At 37.9% G+C, this 18,921-nt stretch overlaps 1 protein-coding gene across 3 annotated transcripts in view; it reads left to right on the forward strand.

Annotated features, from left to right (window-relative positions):
* The window catches only part of UNC80 (unc-80 homolog, NALCN channel complex subunit), a 224,691-nt gene that overhangs the window by 189,571 nt on the left and 16,199 nt on the right, over positions 1-18,921 (forward strand). For all 3 annotated transcript variants that reach the window (XM_031936430.1, XM_023217231.2, XM_023217223.1), the window contains 9 exons: positions 3,302-3,502; positions 5,662-5,785; positions 6,730-6,855; positions 8,112-8,235; positions 8,964-9,170; positions 11,985-12,169; positions 12,769-12,934; positions 14,393-14,572; positions 17,700-17,838. In XM_031936430.1, coding sequence (XP_031792290.1) covers positions 3,302-3,502; positions 5,662-5,785; positions 6,730-6,855; positions 8,112-8,235; positions 8,964-9,170; positions 11,985-12,169; positions 12,769-12,934; positions 14,393-14,572; positions 17,700-17,838 — 1,452 coding nt within the window. The remainder of the gene's footprint in view (positions 1-3,301; positions 3,503-5,661; positions 5,786-6,729; positions 6,856-8,111; positions 8,236-8,963; positions 9,171-11,984; positions 12,170-12,768; positions 12,935-14,392; positions 14,573-17,699; positions 17,839-18,921) is intronic.

An 18,921-nucleotide genomic window follows, 5' to 3' on the forward strand; every position in this document is an offset into this window, starting at 1 on the left:
ACAATGCTATAGTTAATATGTGAGATAAAGAATTATATGATATTACCACTGTACTACTCCTAATGCATCAGTGGATCTGTGCAATGACTAAGAACAGCTAATATCATAAAACGAGTGACAACTAGGAATCCTGTACCTCCTGGCAGAAGTACACACCACACACACCACCTGCTAAGTACTCTTGCCAAAAAATCAAAACTGAGTCTGCAGATATAGGCCCTGGATTTAACTTCCAATTGAATTAAATACAAAGGCAGTAGGATAGATTAAATTACACTGTGGAGATTCAATCAGCAAAATTCAGAGTGTTGCTACAGAGAATTTCTTTAATAGATAACAAGATAAGGCCAGGCACGGTGGTTCACACCTGTAATCCCAGCACTTTGGGAGGCCGAGGTGGGAAGATCACAAGGTCAGGAGATCAAGACCATCCTGGCCAATATAGTGAAACCTTCGTCTCTACTAAAAATACAAAAATTAGCTGGGCGTGGTGACACGCACCTGTAGTCCCAGCTACTCAGGAGGCTGAGGCAGGAGAATCACTTGTACCTGGGAGGCAGAGGTTGCAGTGAGCCAAGATCGCACCACTGCACTCCAGCCTAGCAACAGAGTGAGACTCCGTCTCAAAAAAAAAAAGTCAAGATAGCAAAAAAGTACAGAAGAGGGGGAAATCTACATATTAAAAGAGACTTAAAGATATCAACAAATTGAAATTTATGGGCCTTATTTTTTCCTAATTTCTAAAAAAAAAAAAAAAAGTAAGTATGAGATAGTGTGTGAATATTGAAAACTGACTGGATATTTGGAATTTTTCAAAAAGAAGAATTATTTTTAATTTGTTAAATGTCGTATTGTGTTGTGTTTAATTTTTCTGAGTCCATAATTTGGAAACACATACTGAAATATGTCTAGGTAAATGATATGATGCTTGGGATTTACTTTAAAATGGTCTAGGGTGGGGAAAGGGGGAGTGTTTGAGGGTATAAGTAAAACAGGAGTCACTGTAGGCCGAGTATAGTGGCTCACACTTGTGATCCCAACACTTTTGGGAGGCTAAGGCAGGCAGATTGCTTGAATCCAGGAGCTCAAAACCAGCCTGGTTAACATAGCAAAACCCCATCTCTACAAAAACTATAAAAATAAGCGGGGCATGGGGCTGTGCACCTGTAGTCCCAGCTACCTGGGAGACTGAGGTTGAGTGATAGGTGTATTGGGGGTTTACTATATACTCATCTCTCTACCTTTTTATATGTTTGAGGTTTTCCAAAATAAAAGTTAAAAATATACAGATTTCTGGGCCCAGACCTTAGAAGTTCTTTTTTTTTTTTTAGATGGAGTCTTGCTCTGTCACCCAGGGTAGAGTGCAGTGGCACAATCTCCTCAGCCCCCCAAGTAGTTGGGATTATGGGCACCCACCACCACGCCCAGCTAATTTTTGTATTTTTAGTAGAGACAGGGTTTCACCATCTTGGCCAGGCTGGTCTTGAACTCCTGACCTCATGATCCACCAGCCTCGGCCTCCCAAAGTGCTAGGAACAGGCGTGAGCCACCACGCCCAGTCAGAAGTTCTTATTTTATGAGATTATTGGAAGTCCTGGGAAATTATATTTTTTTTCATTTTCCTTTTAATCTGTGTTTAAAAAAAATAAAAATAAAAATAAATAAGAGGTGCCAGTGTGAATCTGACTGCCTACAGGATATTATGACTATTATGAGCTTTTTCAACCCTAAGATTCCATGACTCAGGGAAGATTATTTTCAGAGCTTTTCCAGTACAAACTTGTCAAAACAAACAAACAAACGTTATTTTTCCGTTTATCTCAAATCTCCTCCTCTCTTTAGTAACAATCCTGAAAAATTTCCATGTATGGTATGGCTGCTCCTGCTGATGCCATCCACACATGCATTCCTAGGTAACATTATGCCTGTCTGCTCCCCTCCTCCATCAGGAATCCTCTATCCTACATTCCAGTTCCATAGAATCCTTTGCCTGACTAACTCAGCATGTACTGATTGAGGCCAAAGATTCAAATTTGGCTGGTAAGCCAAAGATTCAAATTTGGGTGGTAGTAACTTAATGTATTACCCTTCCTAAAGAAATTTGTTTCCAAGTGAATTTTCAGTATCTTGACAAAGAATATGAACATTTCAGCCACTGTGTCTTAGGTGTATTTTTTAGAATATAAGCTTTTTTTGAGGAAAAAAAAAATCAAGCTCAAATCATACAGCATGTTGTAAGATATTTTTATTAATGAGTATACATTACCTCTTAATATTATCTTGTACACATTCTGGATCTACTCAATATATTTTATCAGGAGCCACTGTAAAGTGTTTAAATACTTTCTCCTTCATACAACATTAAATTAAGTTGGCTTTAAGGCTATGTACTTCTTTATATTTGTATTATCTATTATTTGGAAATTGGTAATCCATATGTAGTTCTGAAGATTATTTCGTTAACTGTTACATTTACTAGAAACTTTATTTGCCCAATTAATCTATTTGGCCAATTCTCCTTCAGAAAATCTAACACTTAGAACATCAACACTTGGGTCTGGTGACTGCAAGCCTTGGCCAACCCTGAGGGAAGCACAACTTTCCCTCTGGCAGTTTCTGTATGGAACCGAGTTGGGAAATCTAAGAAGTAGATTTCTAAGAAGAAGATGACCAAAACCAATGTCATTCAGACAGTACAACTGGGTCTATTATATAAAGAATCTCAACAGAGAGAAAGGATCCATGTATAAGACCAACAGAAAGGAGGAGGCTTTAAAGGAGAGGAATGGAAATGGAGCCTGAAGAACTCCTTGGGTTGCAACAAAAACCAGGAGCATTTTTTATAAGGTGGCTTTGACCTTGACTATGGGTACTGAGGGAGTTCTGAAGCCATGAAATTTCCAAGGACATTTGATATTAGTGATTTTATTGTTCATTAAAGTTAGGTTCTCTTTTATATGCATATATGTCATATATATAATATACATGTACATCCTCAGAAGTGACATTCCCTGAATATATTTGGCCTATCCTTAATCTCTGGATTGTAGTTTCCTTATCAGATGCTCTTTACATGTCATCTCTGAAACATTCTATGATTCTCTATTAATATGGATGTGTAGGTATCACTGTTCTGGTATATGGGAGAGCAGAGGGATAGAGGATGTTGGGAAGAATGTTCTTAATTCAGGGAGTAGGTGGTCTGGAAGGGGTGATTAATATGATGCTGTGTAGAAAAATTCCCATTGTGTAATTCTACGCTTATTTTATATATTCATATATACGCGTGTATATATTTTAGGTTGGCAGAAATTGCACACTCCCTTCTGAAGCTGGCACCATATGACACTCAGACAATGGAGAGTCGTGGGCTTCGGCGCTACATCATGGAGATGCTACCCATTACCGACTGGACAGCTGAGGCAGTGAGGCCGGCCCTCATCCTCATTTTAAAAAGATTGGATAGAATGTTCAACAAAATTCATAAGATGCCTACTTTGAGGTGAGAATGCCTCCTAGTTAGCTGTTGCTATCACAGATGTCAAAGTTAAGATTTCTCATTTTTTAAGATGGTGGATCATTCTGGAGTTGAATGAATGACTTGAAAGTTTTCTTTGGTATATGTGCATGGTTAACAGGGTCTATGAATGCCTAAGTAGCAAAGCCTACATTTTGAGAAAAATAACATTTTCTTTAAAAGTATATGTGCTTATCTTGAAAAATATATCCATTTCTTAGCTGTCACGCTCCTCACCTGACACAAATAAAAATTTCAATTAGTACCCTTTAATCCCTTTTAAAATAAGGAAGGGTAGGTGTTATAAATGAAACAACTAATGAGAAAAGGACATGAATTTTATGTTCAAAATACTATATTTAATGTAGCTAGTTAACATATTTAGGTACCAGTTTAGAGAAATTCGAAGCTTCACAATAATCGCCACACAGCAGCTTAAAAATTCGCAGGATTGAAAACAAACACCTAATTTTCACTTTTTAACCTAATTCAGTGTAGTGCTAATGAACACTATTAACACTTGATCTTTGTTCAGTGACCTGGGAAATATTCACTGGTAGCCTACATATTAGCAGATGTTTTTGAACCAGTCAGAGATGTGAACCGAGTTTGGAAACTATAGTGATAGTGAGCAGATAGTTCAACAGGTTAATACTGGTAAACCCACTTACTCAGAAATTTCAAGTTTGGGTTAGTGAGAACATTTTCTGTCCTTTTAAACTAAACCCAAAAATCAGTGCAACTCCCTCCCAAGAATTTATAGCCCTTAATGTTCAATTCATCAGAATTTTTCAGATATTAGTCCATCATTTCCTCCACACTAATCCAGCCTTCAGGAGTCATTAAAGTAAATTGAAAATTTTTATTCTAATAATTGATTATTTGTTTTTATATTCTTTTATACCATGGCGATGACTGCCTATACATTATTTCATGGTTATGTATTTCAATGGCATGGAAATGCCTGTTTTAAAACACTATTTCTGTAGTGATCCCAATAGAACATTTGTGTCTATCAGCAAATGGCTTATCAAAGATTTATAACTGTCTCACAAGGGTGTGTTGAAATAAATTCCTTTCTTAAATACTTCGTATCTAAAGATGTTAAACATCTCCAAAAATGACCCATTTCTCATATAATTAAGCCCACTGTAAAGAACATCATGCTTCCCGAAAGTGGATTTCTGGATTAGTACACAGTGCTGGTCAGTTGTAGGCAATTTTCTTGGGAGATATGCTATGAATATGGAGTTGGCTTGGATTTAAATTCATTAGGTGATCTCAGTTCAACACAAGAAATGTTGGCTGAACACAAGAAATGTTGGCTGAACCTTCAGTGTCGGAGATGTCACATAGCCTCATTTATGGATAGGTTTCCATTTGTTGTTGCAGATCCCATTTTGCTAGGAAATATAAGCTTAGAAAATATTGCCAGGAAAACATAAGGAAATACTGTTAATATCAGTAAAGCCCAAGTTGTTTATTTTGAGGCCATAGGGATGAACCTTTCAGTACTAGGACAATTATGAAACGGATTTACTTTTATTACAGAAAATTCCGTATTCATTTAATTGGGTTATGTATACAGTAACACCATTTATACTACCATAAAAAGTTGCCAAAAAATACATATCAGTTCTTGGGAGGCCAAGAAAGAATATTGTTTTAAGTAAAATGTTTTCTTCTAATGTCATCTTCTTGGCAGGAGTTAAGCTATATAAATCAAACCAGTGGTAGTCTGGTGTAAAAACTGATGGGCATGTGTAGTCTGATAAACAGGTTTCAGAAATGTAGCTGGGGTCAGATTAGTTCTACTGGGAGTAATTACCCCTGTGATCAGTTTTCTCAATGGTAGTCGTAGGACCCTCTGTCGAAGCTAAAACCAGGGAAATTAAAATGCAACCCGTTCATCATCTTTGTTTTTTCTTCAATAGATTTAGTCGAATGGGGCAGGCCTGCCTCTGCTACGTTTTCAGTATCTTCTTCCCCTCCCAATGTGCTCTGTGCTTTTGGAACAACATGGGTAAACTTCATCCCAGAGACACATCCTGTCTTAGATGGCGTCAGAATCACTGTCTCATTCACTTGTTTCAGACTCTCCAGAAGGGAGCCAAGCCGCTAATGGCACCTATATTGTATTCCAGGCGACAGGTTGAGTGGGAGCCTGCCAGCAATTTGATTGAAGGGGTTTGTTTGACACTTCAGAGGCAGCCAATCATATCCTTCCTGCCTCACCTTAGGTCACTGATCAATGTCTGTGTCAATCTGGTGAGTAGCCAAGTGGCAATCTTATGAAACTTTGCACAATGTAACTCTGCTATTGACTTCTCTGAATTGAAGATTTACAGGTCAACCACTTTGTGCCCCTATCTGCCCATGAAAACAGATGGCTCAGGTGACACTGAAAATAGTGAGGTACATTTCAAGGTAGTGTGTGGGGAGATCCAGGAACCCATCCCTACACAGAAGGGATTTTGGTGTGCTGCTTCCCATGCACTACTTTGACAATTCACCTCTTCAAGTTGCGCTGAGAGTTGAGGGCTGCCAGTTGGAGAGTGGGGTGGCGGAGCCTGCACAATTGGCTAGAAGTTGAGGTAGTCTGGGATGGGGGAACTTAAAATGCAAAGAGGATTTTTTTCTTTTATGGTGCAAAATGACACTATCAGTTGGCCAGTCTAGGATTTATGTGAAGAAAAAAAAATTTTTTAATTGTTTATGTAATATCTAGAGTCTGGTCCTGACAAGGTTTTGTAAAATATATGGAAACCATGTTAGAGCATCTCATTAAATAGGACCTGCTGCTTCACTAGCTGAGCAATAAGTCTGTAGTTGGAATGCCTAGTGCAAATAGAGCTGTTGCCATCATCATTGTTGTCAGTATTTGCTCCATCAAGGAATGTTGACTGCATTCCTTTGAATTCACAAGTAAGTGTCCAATCTCCTGATTAGAATAGCTTTTTGATTCATCTCTCATTATTTACATAGTTAACTATAAACAACATTCTACAAAACCTTGGCTGAATTCATTGTAATGTTCGATCTGACTCCAGACATTACATGCCTTCAGAAGGCATCAAGAAAGAAATGATTGAAAGTAACATGCCCAACCTTCAATTTATTATTTTTATTATCATCATAATTGAGACTCCTTTACTACGGTTGCATGAAGTTGCAATAGTCAAGGCTGGTCATGTGCTCTGTTTGTATTTCAGGTCATGGGAGTGGTAGGACCTTCCAGTGTTGCTGATGGATTACCCCTTCTTCATCTCAGCCCTTATCTCTCACCACCTCTACCCTTCAGCACAGCTGTTGTCCGGCTTGTAGCATTGCAGATACAGGTGTGACTGCCTTACCTGTTTGTCACGCTCATTAAGTTGCTGGTTGAGGCACCAGATCATGGTGTTCTCGTTTTTTCTGCAAAGGCTGGGCAAAATCTGTGAAACAAAAGTGTAAACATCTCCAAACTTTTATAGATTTGGAGCTTCAGCCCTGAGCTTGGCCCTAAGTTGTGCTTCTGTAATTCTTCTTGAGATCTCAAATATAGCAGAGTCATTTAGTCCTGCCACAACTTCAGGAACCACTTCAGTCATTTAAAATGTGTGCAAAATAATGGTTCACAGATAATCAGCTCACAATTGTTAATTAAAAGAGGCAGTAATATTCACAGTCTGGTTTTAAATTATTTTCGGAAAGAATTGCAATATAAAATTCTTTCAAATGTTATCACTAGACTTTGAATATCTTAATTTTCTTTAATGATTGTGGGTTGAATATTATGTGTGCTTTTTTAAAGAAAATTCTCCCCCTTAATTTATTTCTTAAAATTAAAATAATCATTCCCAAGGCAAAAAAAAAAAAACAAAAAACAAAAAAAAACAGAACTCCAGAATCCCAAGTCTCCTGAGTATTTCTGTGTGTCACCCAGTTTTAGAGAATGAAAAATCACTGGAAAGCTCTATAATCAATGGAAAGTACACAACTGATGTAAGTGGATAACTGACCCATCCATTGTTTGACAACCAAGCTTGATGGCTCATCATCCAGAGAATGGGTAGATGATAGAAAAGAGATCAAGTAAGAGCTATGACTACTGTGCAGAAGAGTGACATCCTTAAAGTGATACACTTTAATAACTTGTGTACAAAGATCACATATTTCTTTCTATATTGCATATTGTTTCCTGGCTTGAAGAAGGCCTTTCATGGCAGGTGCCAGAGGAATAACTCCAAAATGGAGCAAGTGAGAAGTTCTGATTTTCTTCCTTCTCCTTTGTTGTTAAAATATTTATTGGTGGAAAAATAGAGAAAATTAGTGGGGACATGAAGTTGTTTTTGTACCTGACCATAGTATTTTAATTTTTCATTTAATATTCAAAATGTTACTATCTTTTTAGGTATATAGCTCTCAATTATATCAAGACAATGGTAAAGTATCAGTTTTGGGTGAAGCTTGTATGCTTTGCAGATGACAATTGAACTCATAGTTTACAGGAGCAGCCAGCAGGGAGTCACCGTCTCCATCATACTGTGTAAAAACAAACATACTAAATGGGTGTGGTGGTCAATTAATCTTTTTTTCTATTATTGCTGCACAGGCTTTAAAAGAAGATTTTCCTTTAAGCCATGTGATCTCCCCATTCACCAATCAAGAGCGAAGGGAGGGGATGCTTTTAAATCTGCTCATCCCATTTGTGCTCACAGTAGGATCTGGAAGCAAAGGTCTGATTAATTTAACTAAAGGAAATTTATCATTGTTGTTGTGTTTTTTTAAATGTCAGGCTGTTATTTCTTTTTCCTGTTCCCATGAAGGCTATCACTGAAGTCAATCTGAATGATTTAAATAGGGTCATCTTAGGGAATAAGAGTTTTTCTTTCTTTTCAGTTTAGCTACCTGGGACCAGAGTTTCTCTGCTCTACTTCTTAGAAGATACATCCTATTTAAAGACATTTCAGTATAGCAAAAATCAGGGAACAGTGGTTCAATTCAGTTGAGAAAATGGTATTCGTTGAGTAAGAATTGACAGGTGAAAAAACTTGTACAACCTACGGACACTGGGTTTAGCAGAAATCCTGCCACTGTCATTAAATTCCAATGTATTTTCATTACTCTTTCTTCTTAGGGGTAGAGGGATTCTTTTAGAAAAAGTTTATCTCAAATGTAAGTACAGTGCATCATGAGTATTTGCAAAAAGAAAGGAGATTGAAATGGTAAGCGAGACATTTGGCTAAGACCACAAGGTTTTGGGTACCCACTATGGAGAAAATACTCAGATGCCGGGAACACTGTTTCTGTCCATTGGTGAAGCTGTACTTGATGGGAAACACCTGAATTTCTAGGGTGTTGTAGTTTGGACTTGGAAAGAGCTGAGTTTTTCTGTATCTAATGCGGACAGTCTACCTTGTGATGTTTTTCTTTCCACTTCCCTCTTCCAAATTCTGCCCCTCAGATAGTCCCTGGCTGGAGCAGCCGGAGGTACAGCTGCTGCTGCAGACGGTCATCAATGTGCTCCTGCCACCGCGGATCATCAGCACATCTAGGAGCAAGAACTTCATGTTAGAGAGCTCCCCAGCCCACTGCTCCACCCCTGGGGATGCAGGGAAAGACTTGCGCAGGGAAGGGCTGGCTGAGTCCACCAGCCAAGCAGCATACTTGGGTTGGTACTTTCTCTATCTCACTGTTTGTGCATGTGTATGTGTATATATATGTGAAAACATATGTGTAGATAGCTAGATAGATAAATAAATAGATGTACTTAGGTAAGTTCCAACTTAACTCAGAAAGAATTTGGAGAGACCTTAAACCAGAATATATTTAAAGAAACCTCAATCCAGAATGTATTTAAAGAAGCCACTTGAACAAGAAACATTACCCTTGCAAAAGAGTCTGGTTTCCTTCAGTAAACATATGCCAAAAAACAACGTGGTTTCACATCTGCCATGCCTAAATTACTTGGCTGTTTTATATAAGAGTGTCTGGGTTTGTAAGGAAGGCATCTGCATTAAAGATTCTTCCATGCTGATTAAGTACAAGTTCACTAGTGAGATTCAGTAGCTGCTATGAGATCTAAACTCAGTCTAGTATACAAAGACACAGCATTGCACAACACATGGGGCTCATTGGTCTGTCACCTATATAAATGGGGTTCTGGAGTTGGGAAGTCTACATCCTGTGCAGCAAGATTTGGTGACTTTGCACGATGTTATGCCCCCTACTAGCTATTTTTCCTCCCTTAAAATGTCTTTAATCTCCACCTTGATCATTACTCTAGTGAGGCCAATCCAGTCCTGCTCCCATAGGCTTCCCAATCCCTTTACCTCTTTGACTCCTACTTTCCCATTATCCCATGCTGCCTTTAACCTGGTCCTGACCCATGGAGCAATTCAACCCTGAATGAACTGGGCCAACAGGAAAAGACTACTCTTGCCATAGCACTGAGAATAAGGGGCACTGGCAGTGGGGAATTTCAAAATGAGAAAGTGTTGCCTGACATTTTTCAATTCACCAAAGCAGATATTGGTGGGAAGTATAAGATGAACACAAACACACTGATGAAAATGAGTCCTTGGAGTTTGGAGTATGGGGGATGTTTGAACTGCATTATAATGGGATGTGTTTGAAAATGAGGGGATTGACAATGAAAATTAAAAAGAAGAAAAAGACACAAGGAATGCATGTACCCAGGACCAAACCATATGGATGCTCAGTTGGCCAAGGCATACAAAAGTAGAATTCAAATTTAGGCTCTATCATAGAGCCCTACATGAAGTTTAGGATTGCGCAGAGGATGACGGAGAAAAGAGGTTTACCATGTACAGGAAGGATATGAGAAGACACTTGATGAGTTGCCATCCTCTCCACTGTCTGCCTTTTCAGTGAAGAGTTCTTTTTACTTCGTTACATGACCAGGCTACTGAACCTGTATTTTAAGTTTGTTTTTACATTTATTTCGAGCACTTACTGTGCACCAAGCAGTTTTCTGTGCTTTACACTATTACCACATAGAATCCTCTCATCCTCTCAGTAACTCTAAGAAGTTAGCGTTATTCGCATTTTAGGAGTGAAGAGCCTGGGGCCCAGAAAGGTTGAATAACTTGCCTGAAGGCATGTATCTTAATAAGTGACAAAGCTAGAATGAGTCTCTGTTCTTGAGCCCCTTTTATACACTGCTGTGTGTTAGGCTGATGGAAGTTTAGGTGGAAAGTAGAGTGGCAGAGAGCCAACAGGCTTAGTAACAGTGAAAACATCATCAGAAGTAGGGTAGAGAAAGAGGAGTGTTGTTTTTTGTTTGTTTGTTTGTTTAGTTGAGGGAAAGGAATTGAGATGAGCAATTGCTGTGAAAAGTGAGATTTTGAGGAGGAATACAGGTAAGAAAGAATCTTGCAATCTCTCTCTGTGTTACATGGCATGGTTCTTTCCTGTAAACATCCTAAAGATGGTAAAGGCATATGTGACTCTTGAGAATTTCAGAGAATTGGATTTCTTTGTGCATTTAGTCACTGAATGCCCTTAAGAAAGATTTTTGTGTTTTCCGTATTAGAATCAAAATGTGTTTAGTATACACATTGTTTAGGTGCTGAGATTGATGGGCATTAAGAATGGTCCAGAAGGCTCAGGTCACTTGACTGCCCCATGGCAGACTCCATGGTACAAGCTGTAGTGGCAGAGGGAGCTCCCGTCATTATCTTTGACGTCTTCACAATACTCTGGGTTGTCCTGACATGGTTTGGGAAATCTGCTTCCTGAAAAATAAAAATAAATGTAGATTGGGAAGGGCTGCCAGAATCTGAGAGGAAAGAGATGTGGACAAATAAATCTAGTAGGGTTTAGTAATAGACATAGTGTGCGATGAAGGAAGGAGGTGTTTTTTATTTTTGGAAAGATACACTGAACGCATTTACTGGTTACCTCTGGGGAGCAGTTTAGTGTGGGGTCAGGAAGGGAACTGGGAGAAAAGGACTTAATTTTTTTAACTTTGTGCACTTCTTCATGGTTTTATTTTACTTTTAGTAACACAAATATTTATTTTTATGGTTAAAAGAAAAAAGGAAAAGATTTTTAAGATCCATATTTTAGCTAAGAATGTGAGTGATATGTCTGTATTACCATGAAGTTATTATGACAAACCTTTTGGAAGGTAAAACATTAGCCACACATCATGTTTATAAAATATTTTCCTTTCAATTCAGTGGACCACATTGCTCTATATTTTCCAAAATAGTAGTTCTTAAGATGCACTTAAGAAAGATACTTAGGTACTCTTCATCAGAATCAAAACACTTATTATACACATTTTTGTTTCGATGTTCAGAATACTCTTGCTCAGGAATACATATGAAGTTTTTAGAAACATGGAGAGAGTTTAGAAATTTAGAAAATTTCTAAAGGTGCAAAAAGGGCTCTGGATGTAGGTTGGGTTCCTCTGAAGCACAGGTCCGCAGGCTCACTTTTCTCTTTTCCCGGTGTGAAGCGCTGAAGGTGATTCTCGTCTGCTTTGAGAGGCAGCTGGGAAGCCAGTGGTACTGGCTGAGCCTCCAGGTGAAGGAAATGGCTCTGCGGAAGGTGGGAGGCCTGGCCCTTTGGGACTTCCTCGACTTCATCGTGCGGACCCGAATACCCATCTTTGTGCTTTTGCGCCCTTTCATCCAGTGCAAGGTGTGGTGTGTGCTTCTCCTCCTGAAAGTGGCAAGCTCAAATAAATGTGTGGCTCTCTACTGAGGCAGGAATATGGCAGGAGTGCTCATAGTACCTACCGTTGCCAGTTAGTAGGGCCTGTTAATACCATGCTTGATGAGAAAATCACCCAAAAATATATTCCAGAGGATATAATTTCACACTAGAAATGCCTTCACAGTAAGAGCTTTATTGGAGTCTGTAACACTGCCCACTCCCTACTAATCATCCTCCACTCTACCCACCCAAAAGATTGGTCCAGTGGAATAGTTTGGAGAATCTTCTATCTTCAGTGGCATGACTGAGATCTGATTTTAAATAAACATATGAAAAACATAGGATACGTAACGTATGTTTTTCCTCCAAGATCCCCATTACCCATCTATGTTTGTTCTTTCTATGCCCCAATTTCTTAGGGCAGTGATTTAAAACTATAATTATTAAGCACTTCCTGTGTAAAGTGCCATTCTAGGAACATCACATGCATTACCTTATTTATTCCTCGCAACAATGGGTACAGCAATTAGCCCATTTTACTGATGGAAAATTGAGGCCCTGAGAATGTTATGCCTTCCTTTCAGCTGCTGGCCCAACCAGCAGAGAATCATGAAGAGCTTTCTGCCCGGCAGCATATTGCCGACCAGCTGGAGCGGCGCTTCATACCACGCCCTTTGTGTAAGAGCTCGCTCATTGCTGAGTTCAACAGTGAACTAAAAATTCTAAAAGAGGCAGTTCATAGTGGATCGGGTGAGTGTGCCTGAGAGTGTTGTGAATTTGTTTTGACTAATGGAACTCACAGCCTACAAAGAATCCCTCCATCCAGGTCACCACACTTTTTGGAACTATGAATACGTTAGCCATTTTGGTACACTACTTGATTTGACGATTTCTAATAAGTTAGCCATTTGACCACTACTAGATTTGACTTCCTCTTTTGTCAGTAACGAAATAGAAATTAAAAGGATATCATAAGAATTTAGTTTTCTTCCTTTTCTATATATTTTTTAATCTTCATTTTAGTAGTTAATCTCTTTCTTGAATATTTAATTGGAGAAAAATGGTTTAAATTATTATCTTTATTTCCTTTTTGAAAAAGAGAAGGGGGACATTCATTTATTGAACTTCTATTTAATGGTAGATTATTTCCTTTAAGCTATACAAATACCTTCAAGGTGCATAATTGAAAGTCCCTGTAAAGAATGAGGAAACAGACACAGTAGAAAATAGGTAAATAATTTACAAGTAAATAACTTACTACTATCGCATAGAAAATGATTATTGTAAGGGGATTTTTCAACCAGATCGGTGTGATTGATTTATAAAGCCTTTAACTTTAACTTTTCACACATCGGAAGGGGAAGGATTCCCTTAGAGCTGGCTAACTAGGAGGTACTTTCTTTACATTATTTTACATTATTCTACAGGTATTCTTTGAGACTACATTGCTTTCTTGCTTATATCCTCAGATTACTAAGGGAGGAAAATAAATCATTATTTGCCATTAGAGGGCAGTCATTATCCACAAGTAAAATGTAACATGTGCTAGGTTTTCTTTTTTGTGGGAGGGAAGGGTTATTTCCTTTCTTTTGAAAGCTTTTATTGTTCTTTGCAGACAATGTAGTAAAAACAAAAAAATGACAAGTATAATCCTGGTGAAGTTTACACATTATCATTCAAATATTTTACTTTGTAATAAAATAATCTGACATAGAAATGAGGGGTATTTTATAGGTTCTAATTTCCAGAAAATGAGAATGAGAACAGTTTTGATTATGCATTCTGATGGTGGGGTTCACATCAGACAACTTACTTATTACTTTGATATGTTTGTGTCAGATAAGATGTATTTCTTAGTAAAAATTGCCAAGTTGGAAGTTACAATTCAGGTCAAAGTTAATTTGCATCCTACCAACCTTGGAAAATAAAATAGAAAACCAATAAGAAAGGCAACAATGTCAAAGCATTTAATACTGTTACAGATGTTATGTTCTGGCAAGGGAACTATTTAATTATATCAGTGGCCAATATTGATTCTTTAAAATAAAAAATCCCCACTTTCATTTGCAACTTTGTTATAAAGATCATTTGTCTGGGACACATTATTTAACGAACCTTTCCTAAAAATTACAAGTGATCAGGGAGGACTTTGAAGCGGACATTTAAGATTCTCACCATGCATTTCCTTTGGTCTCTCGAATCCTCTAGCCTACCAAGGCAAGACATCCATCAGTACCGTGGGCACCTCTACCTCTGCTTACCGCCTGAGCTTGGCCACCATGTCCCGCTCTAACACAGGCACGGGCACTGTCTGGGAGCAGGATAGTGAGCCATCCCAGCAAGCTTCGCAGGACACCCTCAGTCGGACTGATGAGGAAGATGAGGAAAGTAGGTCATTCCAAAGAATCTGGGTGGAAGACACGGCTTGGCCATAGGAGCAGGGGCTTGGGAAGGATTACTGCCCTCTGACCTTTTCCACTTCTGATCCCCAGTCATTTTTACAGAAGGAGTTCTAGGGAAAATATGACTGATTCCGTGACTCCTAATGCCTGTTTTTCTATACATTTCTTGATATCCTTTGGTCATTTAAAAAGAATTCAGGAAAAAAGTAAATCGTTAGTGACTCCTAAAGTTTCTTTAAATCTGTATAGTCAACTTTTTCCACTAACTCCCATTTAAATTGTGGATAACTAACCAAGAAAAGCACTTACTCTCATTTTTCCTGGACATCTTGCTTAGAGGGTTGATCGGCACCTAAATGGCCTCATTAGGCAAGGAAAAGTGAGCCGTGTATATGCCTAGGACTCAGAAAAGACCAGTTGGCTCTGCCAGCCAGTATGTAAACCAGCAGGCTGTCTTGAGGGAAAGTACTCCAAATTTGAGTTAAGAGAGTCCCCAGTGACTAGGTCAGCCCAGACGCTTCTAAGGCATGTGCTAGAGATTTGGTGTTAAGACATGAGGAGAAATACTACATGTATATGCTTCACAGGAGGTTATAAAAAGTAAAATTAGGGTGAAAGATTCCATTAAATGCTACTGTCATTTCAGGAGTCTTAAACTTGCATAAATTATTTTCCACTTGTATGTTAAGGTACTCTGATATAATGTTTATAGCAAAGTTGTGTTGTCAATGCCATATGAATGAGAACAAAGTTTAGATCTTCACTCAGAGGCTCTCCATACCAAACAACAACAAAAAGCTCTACTCTGAACTAAATTAAATAGAAGAAATGAGAGTTGAGGTTAGAATTTTAATTAACTAAGATGAATGAAATTGTTTTAATGTGCTACGACAGTTGGGAATGTAAGAGAAGAGAAGAAATAAATGCTTTGTCAGTACTTACCATTAATATTTGCAGATTTAGCTTCAGCATTGATCAAAGGAAAAATCATGTTGTCCTGCGGCTGGCCTATAGACACATTTGTGTCTAAATCACCCTGGTGACTGCTCATGAAAACACAGCTAAAGTTGTAATTAGGGAAATCTTGACTGAGAAAACACCATGAAAGAGAAAAGGATCAGCAGTTTAAATATCCATTAAGTACGGGCAAAACTTAAAGAAAATCAATTTTCTCTTTAATGCTTAAAGTAGCCTCTCCCAGCAATTCTTATTAATTGTAGGAAATGATATCACCTTTTTTTGTAGAGCTAAATATATTTTGCAGGTAACCTTATAAATAATGGATGACCTAAGCCGTAGGAAGGAGCAAGGGAAGCAAAGTAAGACTTAAACAGGGATATCACTGGCCAAAAGCCAACACTAACATACTGATGAGGCAGCAGGCGGATTGGGGAGCCATGCAATGTTTTGCTTATATCTCTGATCACAGACATCACAACGATCCCAATGAAAGCAAGATTGCTAACAAATGGTATTGTGTCTTTGTGATATGGGTGTGTATTAATTTAAACAGGGAGAGGTATGAAAACCAGTTCATTGTTTTGAATTAAACTTCCTTACATTCAATAATCAGACTTGTATTAAGGCCTATCAGGTATAAGATAAGGAAGAAGGAAGTATGAGAAAGATACGTTCTCTGCTTTCTAAGACCTTATACTAGATATAGTTATGTAGAGGAGATGAGAGGCATTTACAATAAAGAACACTGAACAAAAGAGTTAGTGGAAGACAGCACATGATTAATCACCGAACAAATACTGGGGACATAAGTGTTAAGTGATATGTGAGTACAAATAAGGGCGAATAATAAATAGGATTTGGGAAAGGCCTTTGTAGAAAAGCTCAATCTATCCTACCACGTTTTTTATATTTTTAAGGCACATTTGTTTATTCTCTTCCCTGTGGACACATGTAAAAAAAAATATCATTCTATAACAAGAATCAATTGTAAGTCAGTGATTATATAGCAAATTAAAATTGCTAGCACTTTTTATATTCATGGTTTGATTTGAGATAAGTTCAATGAGAAATATGATTACTTTGGTATTTTAAATAAATAGTATCAGATGATCTTATATGGTAGCACACATTCTCCAAAACTCAATATGTTTATCAAAGAATGTTAGTGTTCATCAACAAACAACATAGCTCTTTTAGAATTAGGTCACTTTGTCGTAAATACTGTGCTAAAGCTAATTTTCATATGAATTTGAGTACATTAATGTCTGCTTCTGGCTGGGCACAGTGGCTCACACCTGTAATCCCAGCACTTTGGGAGACTGAGGCGTGTGGATCACCTGAGGTCAGGAGTTCGAGACTAGCCTGGCCAACATGATGAAACCCCATCTCTACTAAAAATACAAAAACTAGCCAAGCGTGGTGGTGTGCGCCATTAGTCCCAGCTACTCTGGAGGCTGAGGCATGGGAACCACTTGAACGTGGGAAGCGGAGGTTGCAGTGAGCCAAGATAGAGCCAGTGCCCTCCAGCCTGGGCAACAGAGCGAGTCTGTGTCTCAAAAACAAAAAACAAACCAAAACCTAAAAAGAAACATCTGCTTCTATGGAGAAAACAAGATCACATACTTAAATTTTAAAATTTTAGTTAAAATAAGCATTTATTTCTTAATTTTATAGCTTTCAAATATTTTTCCTAAAAATATCTGAAATTGTCTTTCCCTCAGCAGTCTAGAAATTAGTAACTGTACTGAATGCGGTTTTTGAATGTCAAGGAAATGTATTTGACTCATTCAGTAACAAAGTCCCCTGAAGTATTTATGGAATGTTTTTAAAAAATTATGTGCTAGCTTTTCTCACATCTTAAATTTGCTGATGCCTGTTGACTTTCACAAATAGCCTACTTGTAAAAATTTACATTTATTTCATGAAGGATGTTCTAGTGGAGAAGGGTGGGAGATGTATAGATGTGAAGAATTATTATTATCCCTAAAGGTCTAAGTTTTTTTTATCTGTATGAAGGGATCAGTGATAATTTCGCTTTACAGACAGCCGTAAGTTGTATACAAGCCAAGGACAGAACCCAAGTACAGCTTTGGTTGGGTTTTTCTGATCAGTGTCATAGTTTTTGTAACACTCTATTCCTTTGCCCCTTTTAGATGACTCTATAAGCATGCCCAGCGTGGTAAGTGAACAAGAAGCTTACCTCCTGAGTGCCATTGGAAGGAGGCGATTCTCCAGCCATGTCTCCAGCATGTCTGCACCTCAGGCTGAGGTGGGCATGCTACCCAGCCAGAGGTAAAGAGCTATGGTTATATTATACTCTGCATTTGGGGGCAAAGTTATAAATTCTGAAAATACACTCCTGTTATTCTACAAAGACCGAAAGAGAAGCAAGCAATGGTAATGCTTTTAGATAGATCATGCCACAAAGGATTTGTCAGCTAGGTTCCTGCAGGCAACACTTTGCAGTTTTCTAAGCCAAGCTAGTAGAAAGGATCCCAATTTCTCATCCAAGTATTGTCTCTCCTTAAACATTTTCCATAGACACATAGTTTTCTTTCTGTTGTCAAATGACATTCTTGTATTTCAGATTTATCATTAGCTAAGCTAATGATGGGTACTTGGCAAGGGTTAGGACCATCTTTATGTATTTGGTAAAGTTTAGGCTTCTGATATATTATTAGGATTCAGTTATAGGTAGTGACGCTTAACCAAGCAGAAAAGGATCTGTGCCGCTGCGTGTGACCTCGGGCAGGCCATTTAACTGTAATCCAGTTCTTCCCCTCGTAAAATGAAGAGGTTTGCTAAAATGACCTTTAAGGTAACTTTTCCATCTATAGTTCTGTGATTCCATGACAAAACCCCTTTAAATATTTTATTTGTGTGTCCTGTCTTTTAAGAATGTAAGTTAAAAAAAATCCAAGATATGTATATACAATAAAAGTATAATGAAAATGATCTGACGTGAGTCAAAACATTTATTAATTATCTATTTATTAAGACAAAATAATTATCTATTTATTAAGTAGATAAATGTTTTGGAACCAATGATATTTTCACTTCAGGACTGAGTTTTTCAAGGAATTGACCTTATGTGATTTTAGTGTGTTGCTTATCTTTAATACCTATAGATTCATTGTAGTACAATTCACACATGGAAAATAATAAAATTCAGGGCATATTGTGATGTTCACATAAAACCAGTTTATGTGTAGGAATAATTATCCTGTACCCAAATCCTTTAGCAAATGGTTCATGGACTACACAAATGAAATAAAATTTGTGAAATAAAGGCCAAGTTTGGAGAGTATCAAAGAATAGGGTAAAATGATAAATCATTAATAACAAGTTGTGTACTTTTTAAGAAGGCAATGTTTT

This window comes from Piliocolobus tephrosceles, chromosome 11, assembly GCF_002776525.5.
Source record: "Piliocolobus tephrosceles isolate RC106 chromosome 11, ASM277652v3, whole genome shotgun sequence".
Lineage (NCBI taxonomy): Eukaryota > Metazoa > Chordata > Mammalia > Primates > Cercopithecidae > Piliocolobus > Piliocolobus tephrosceles.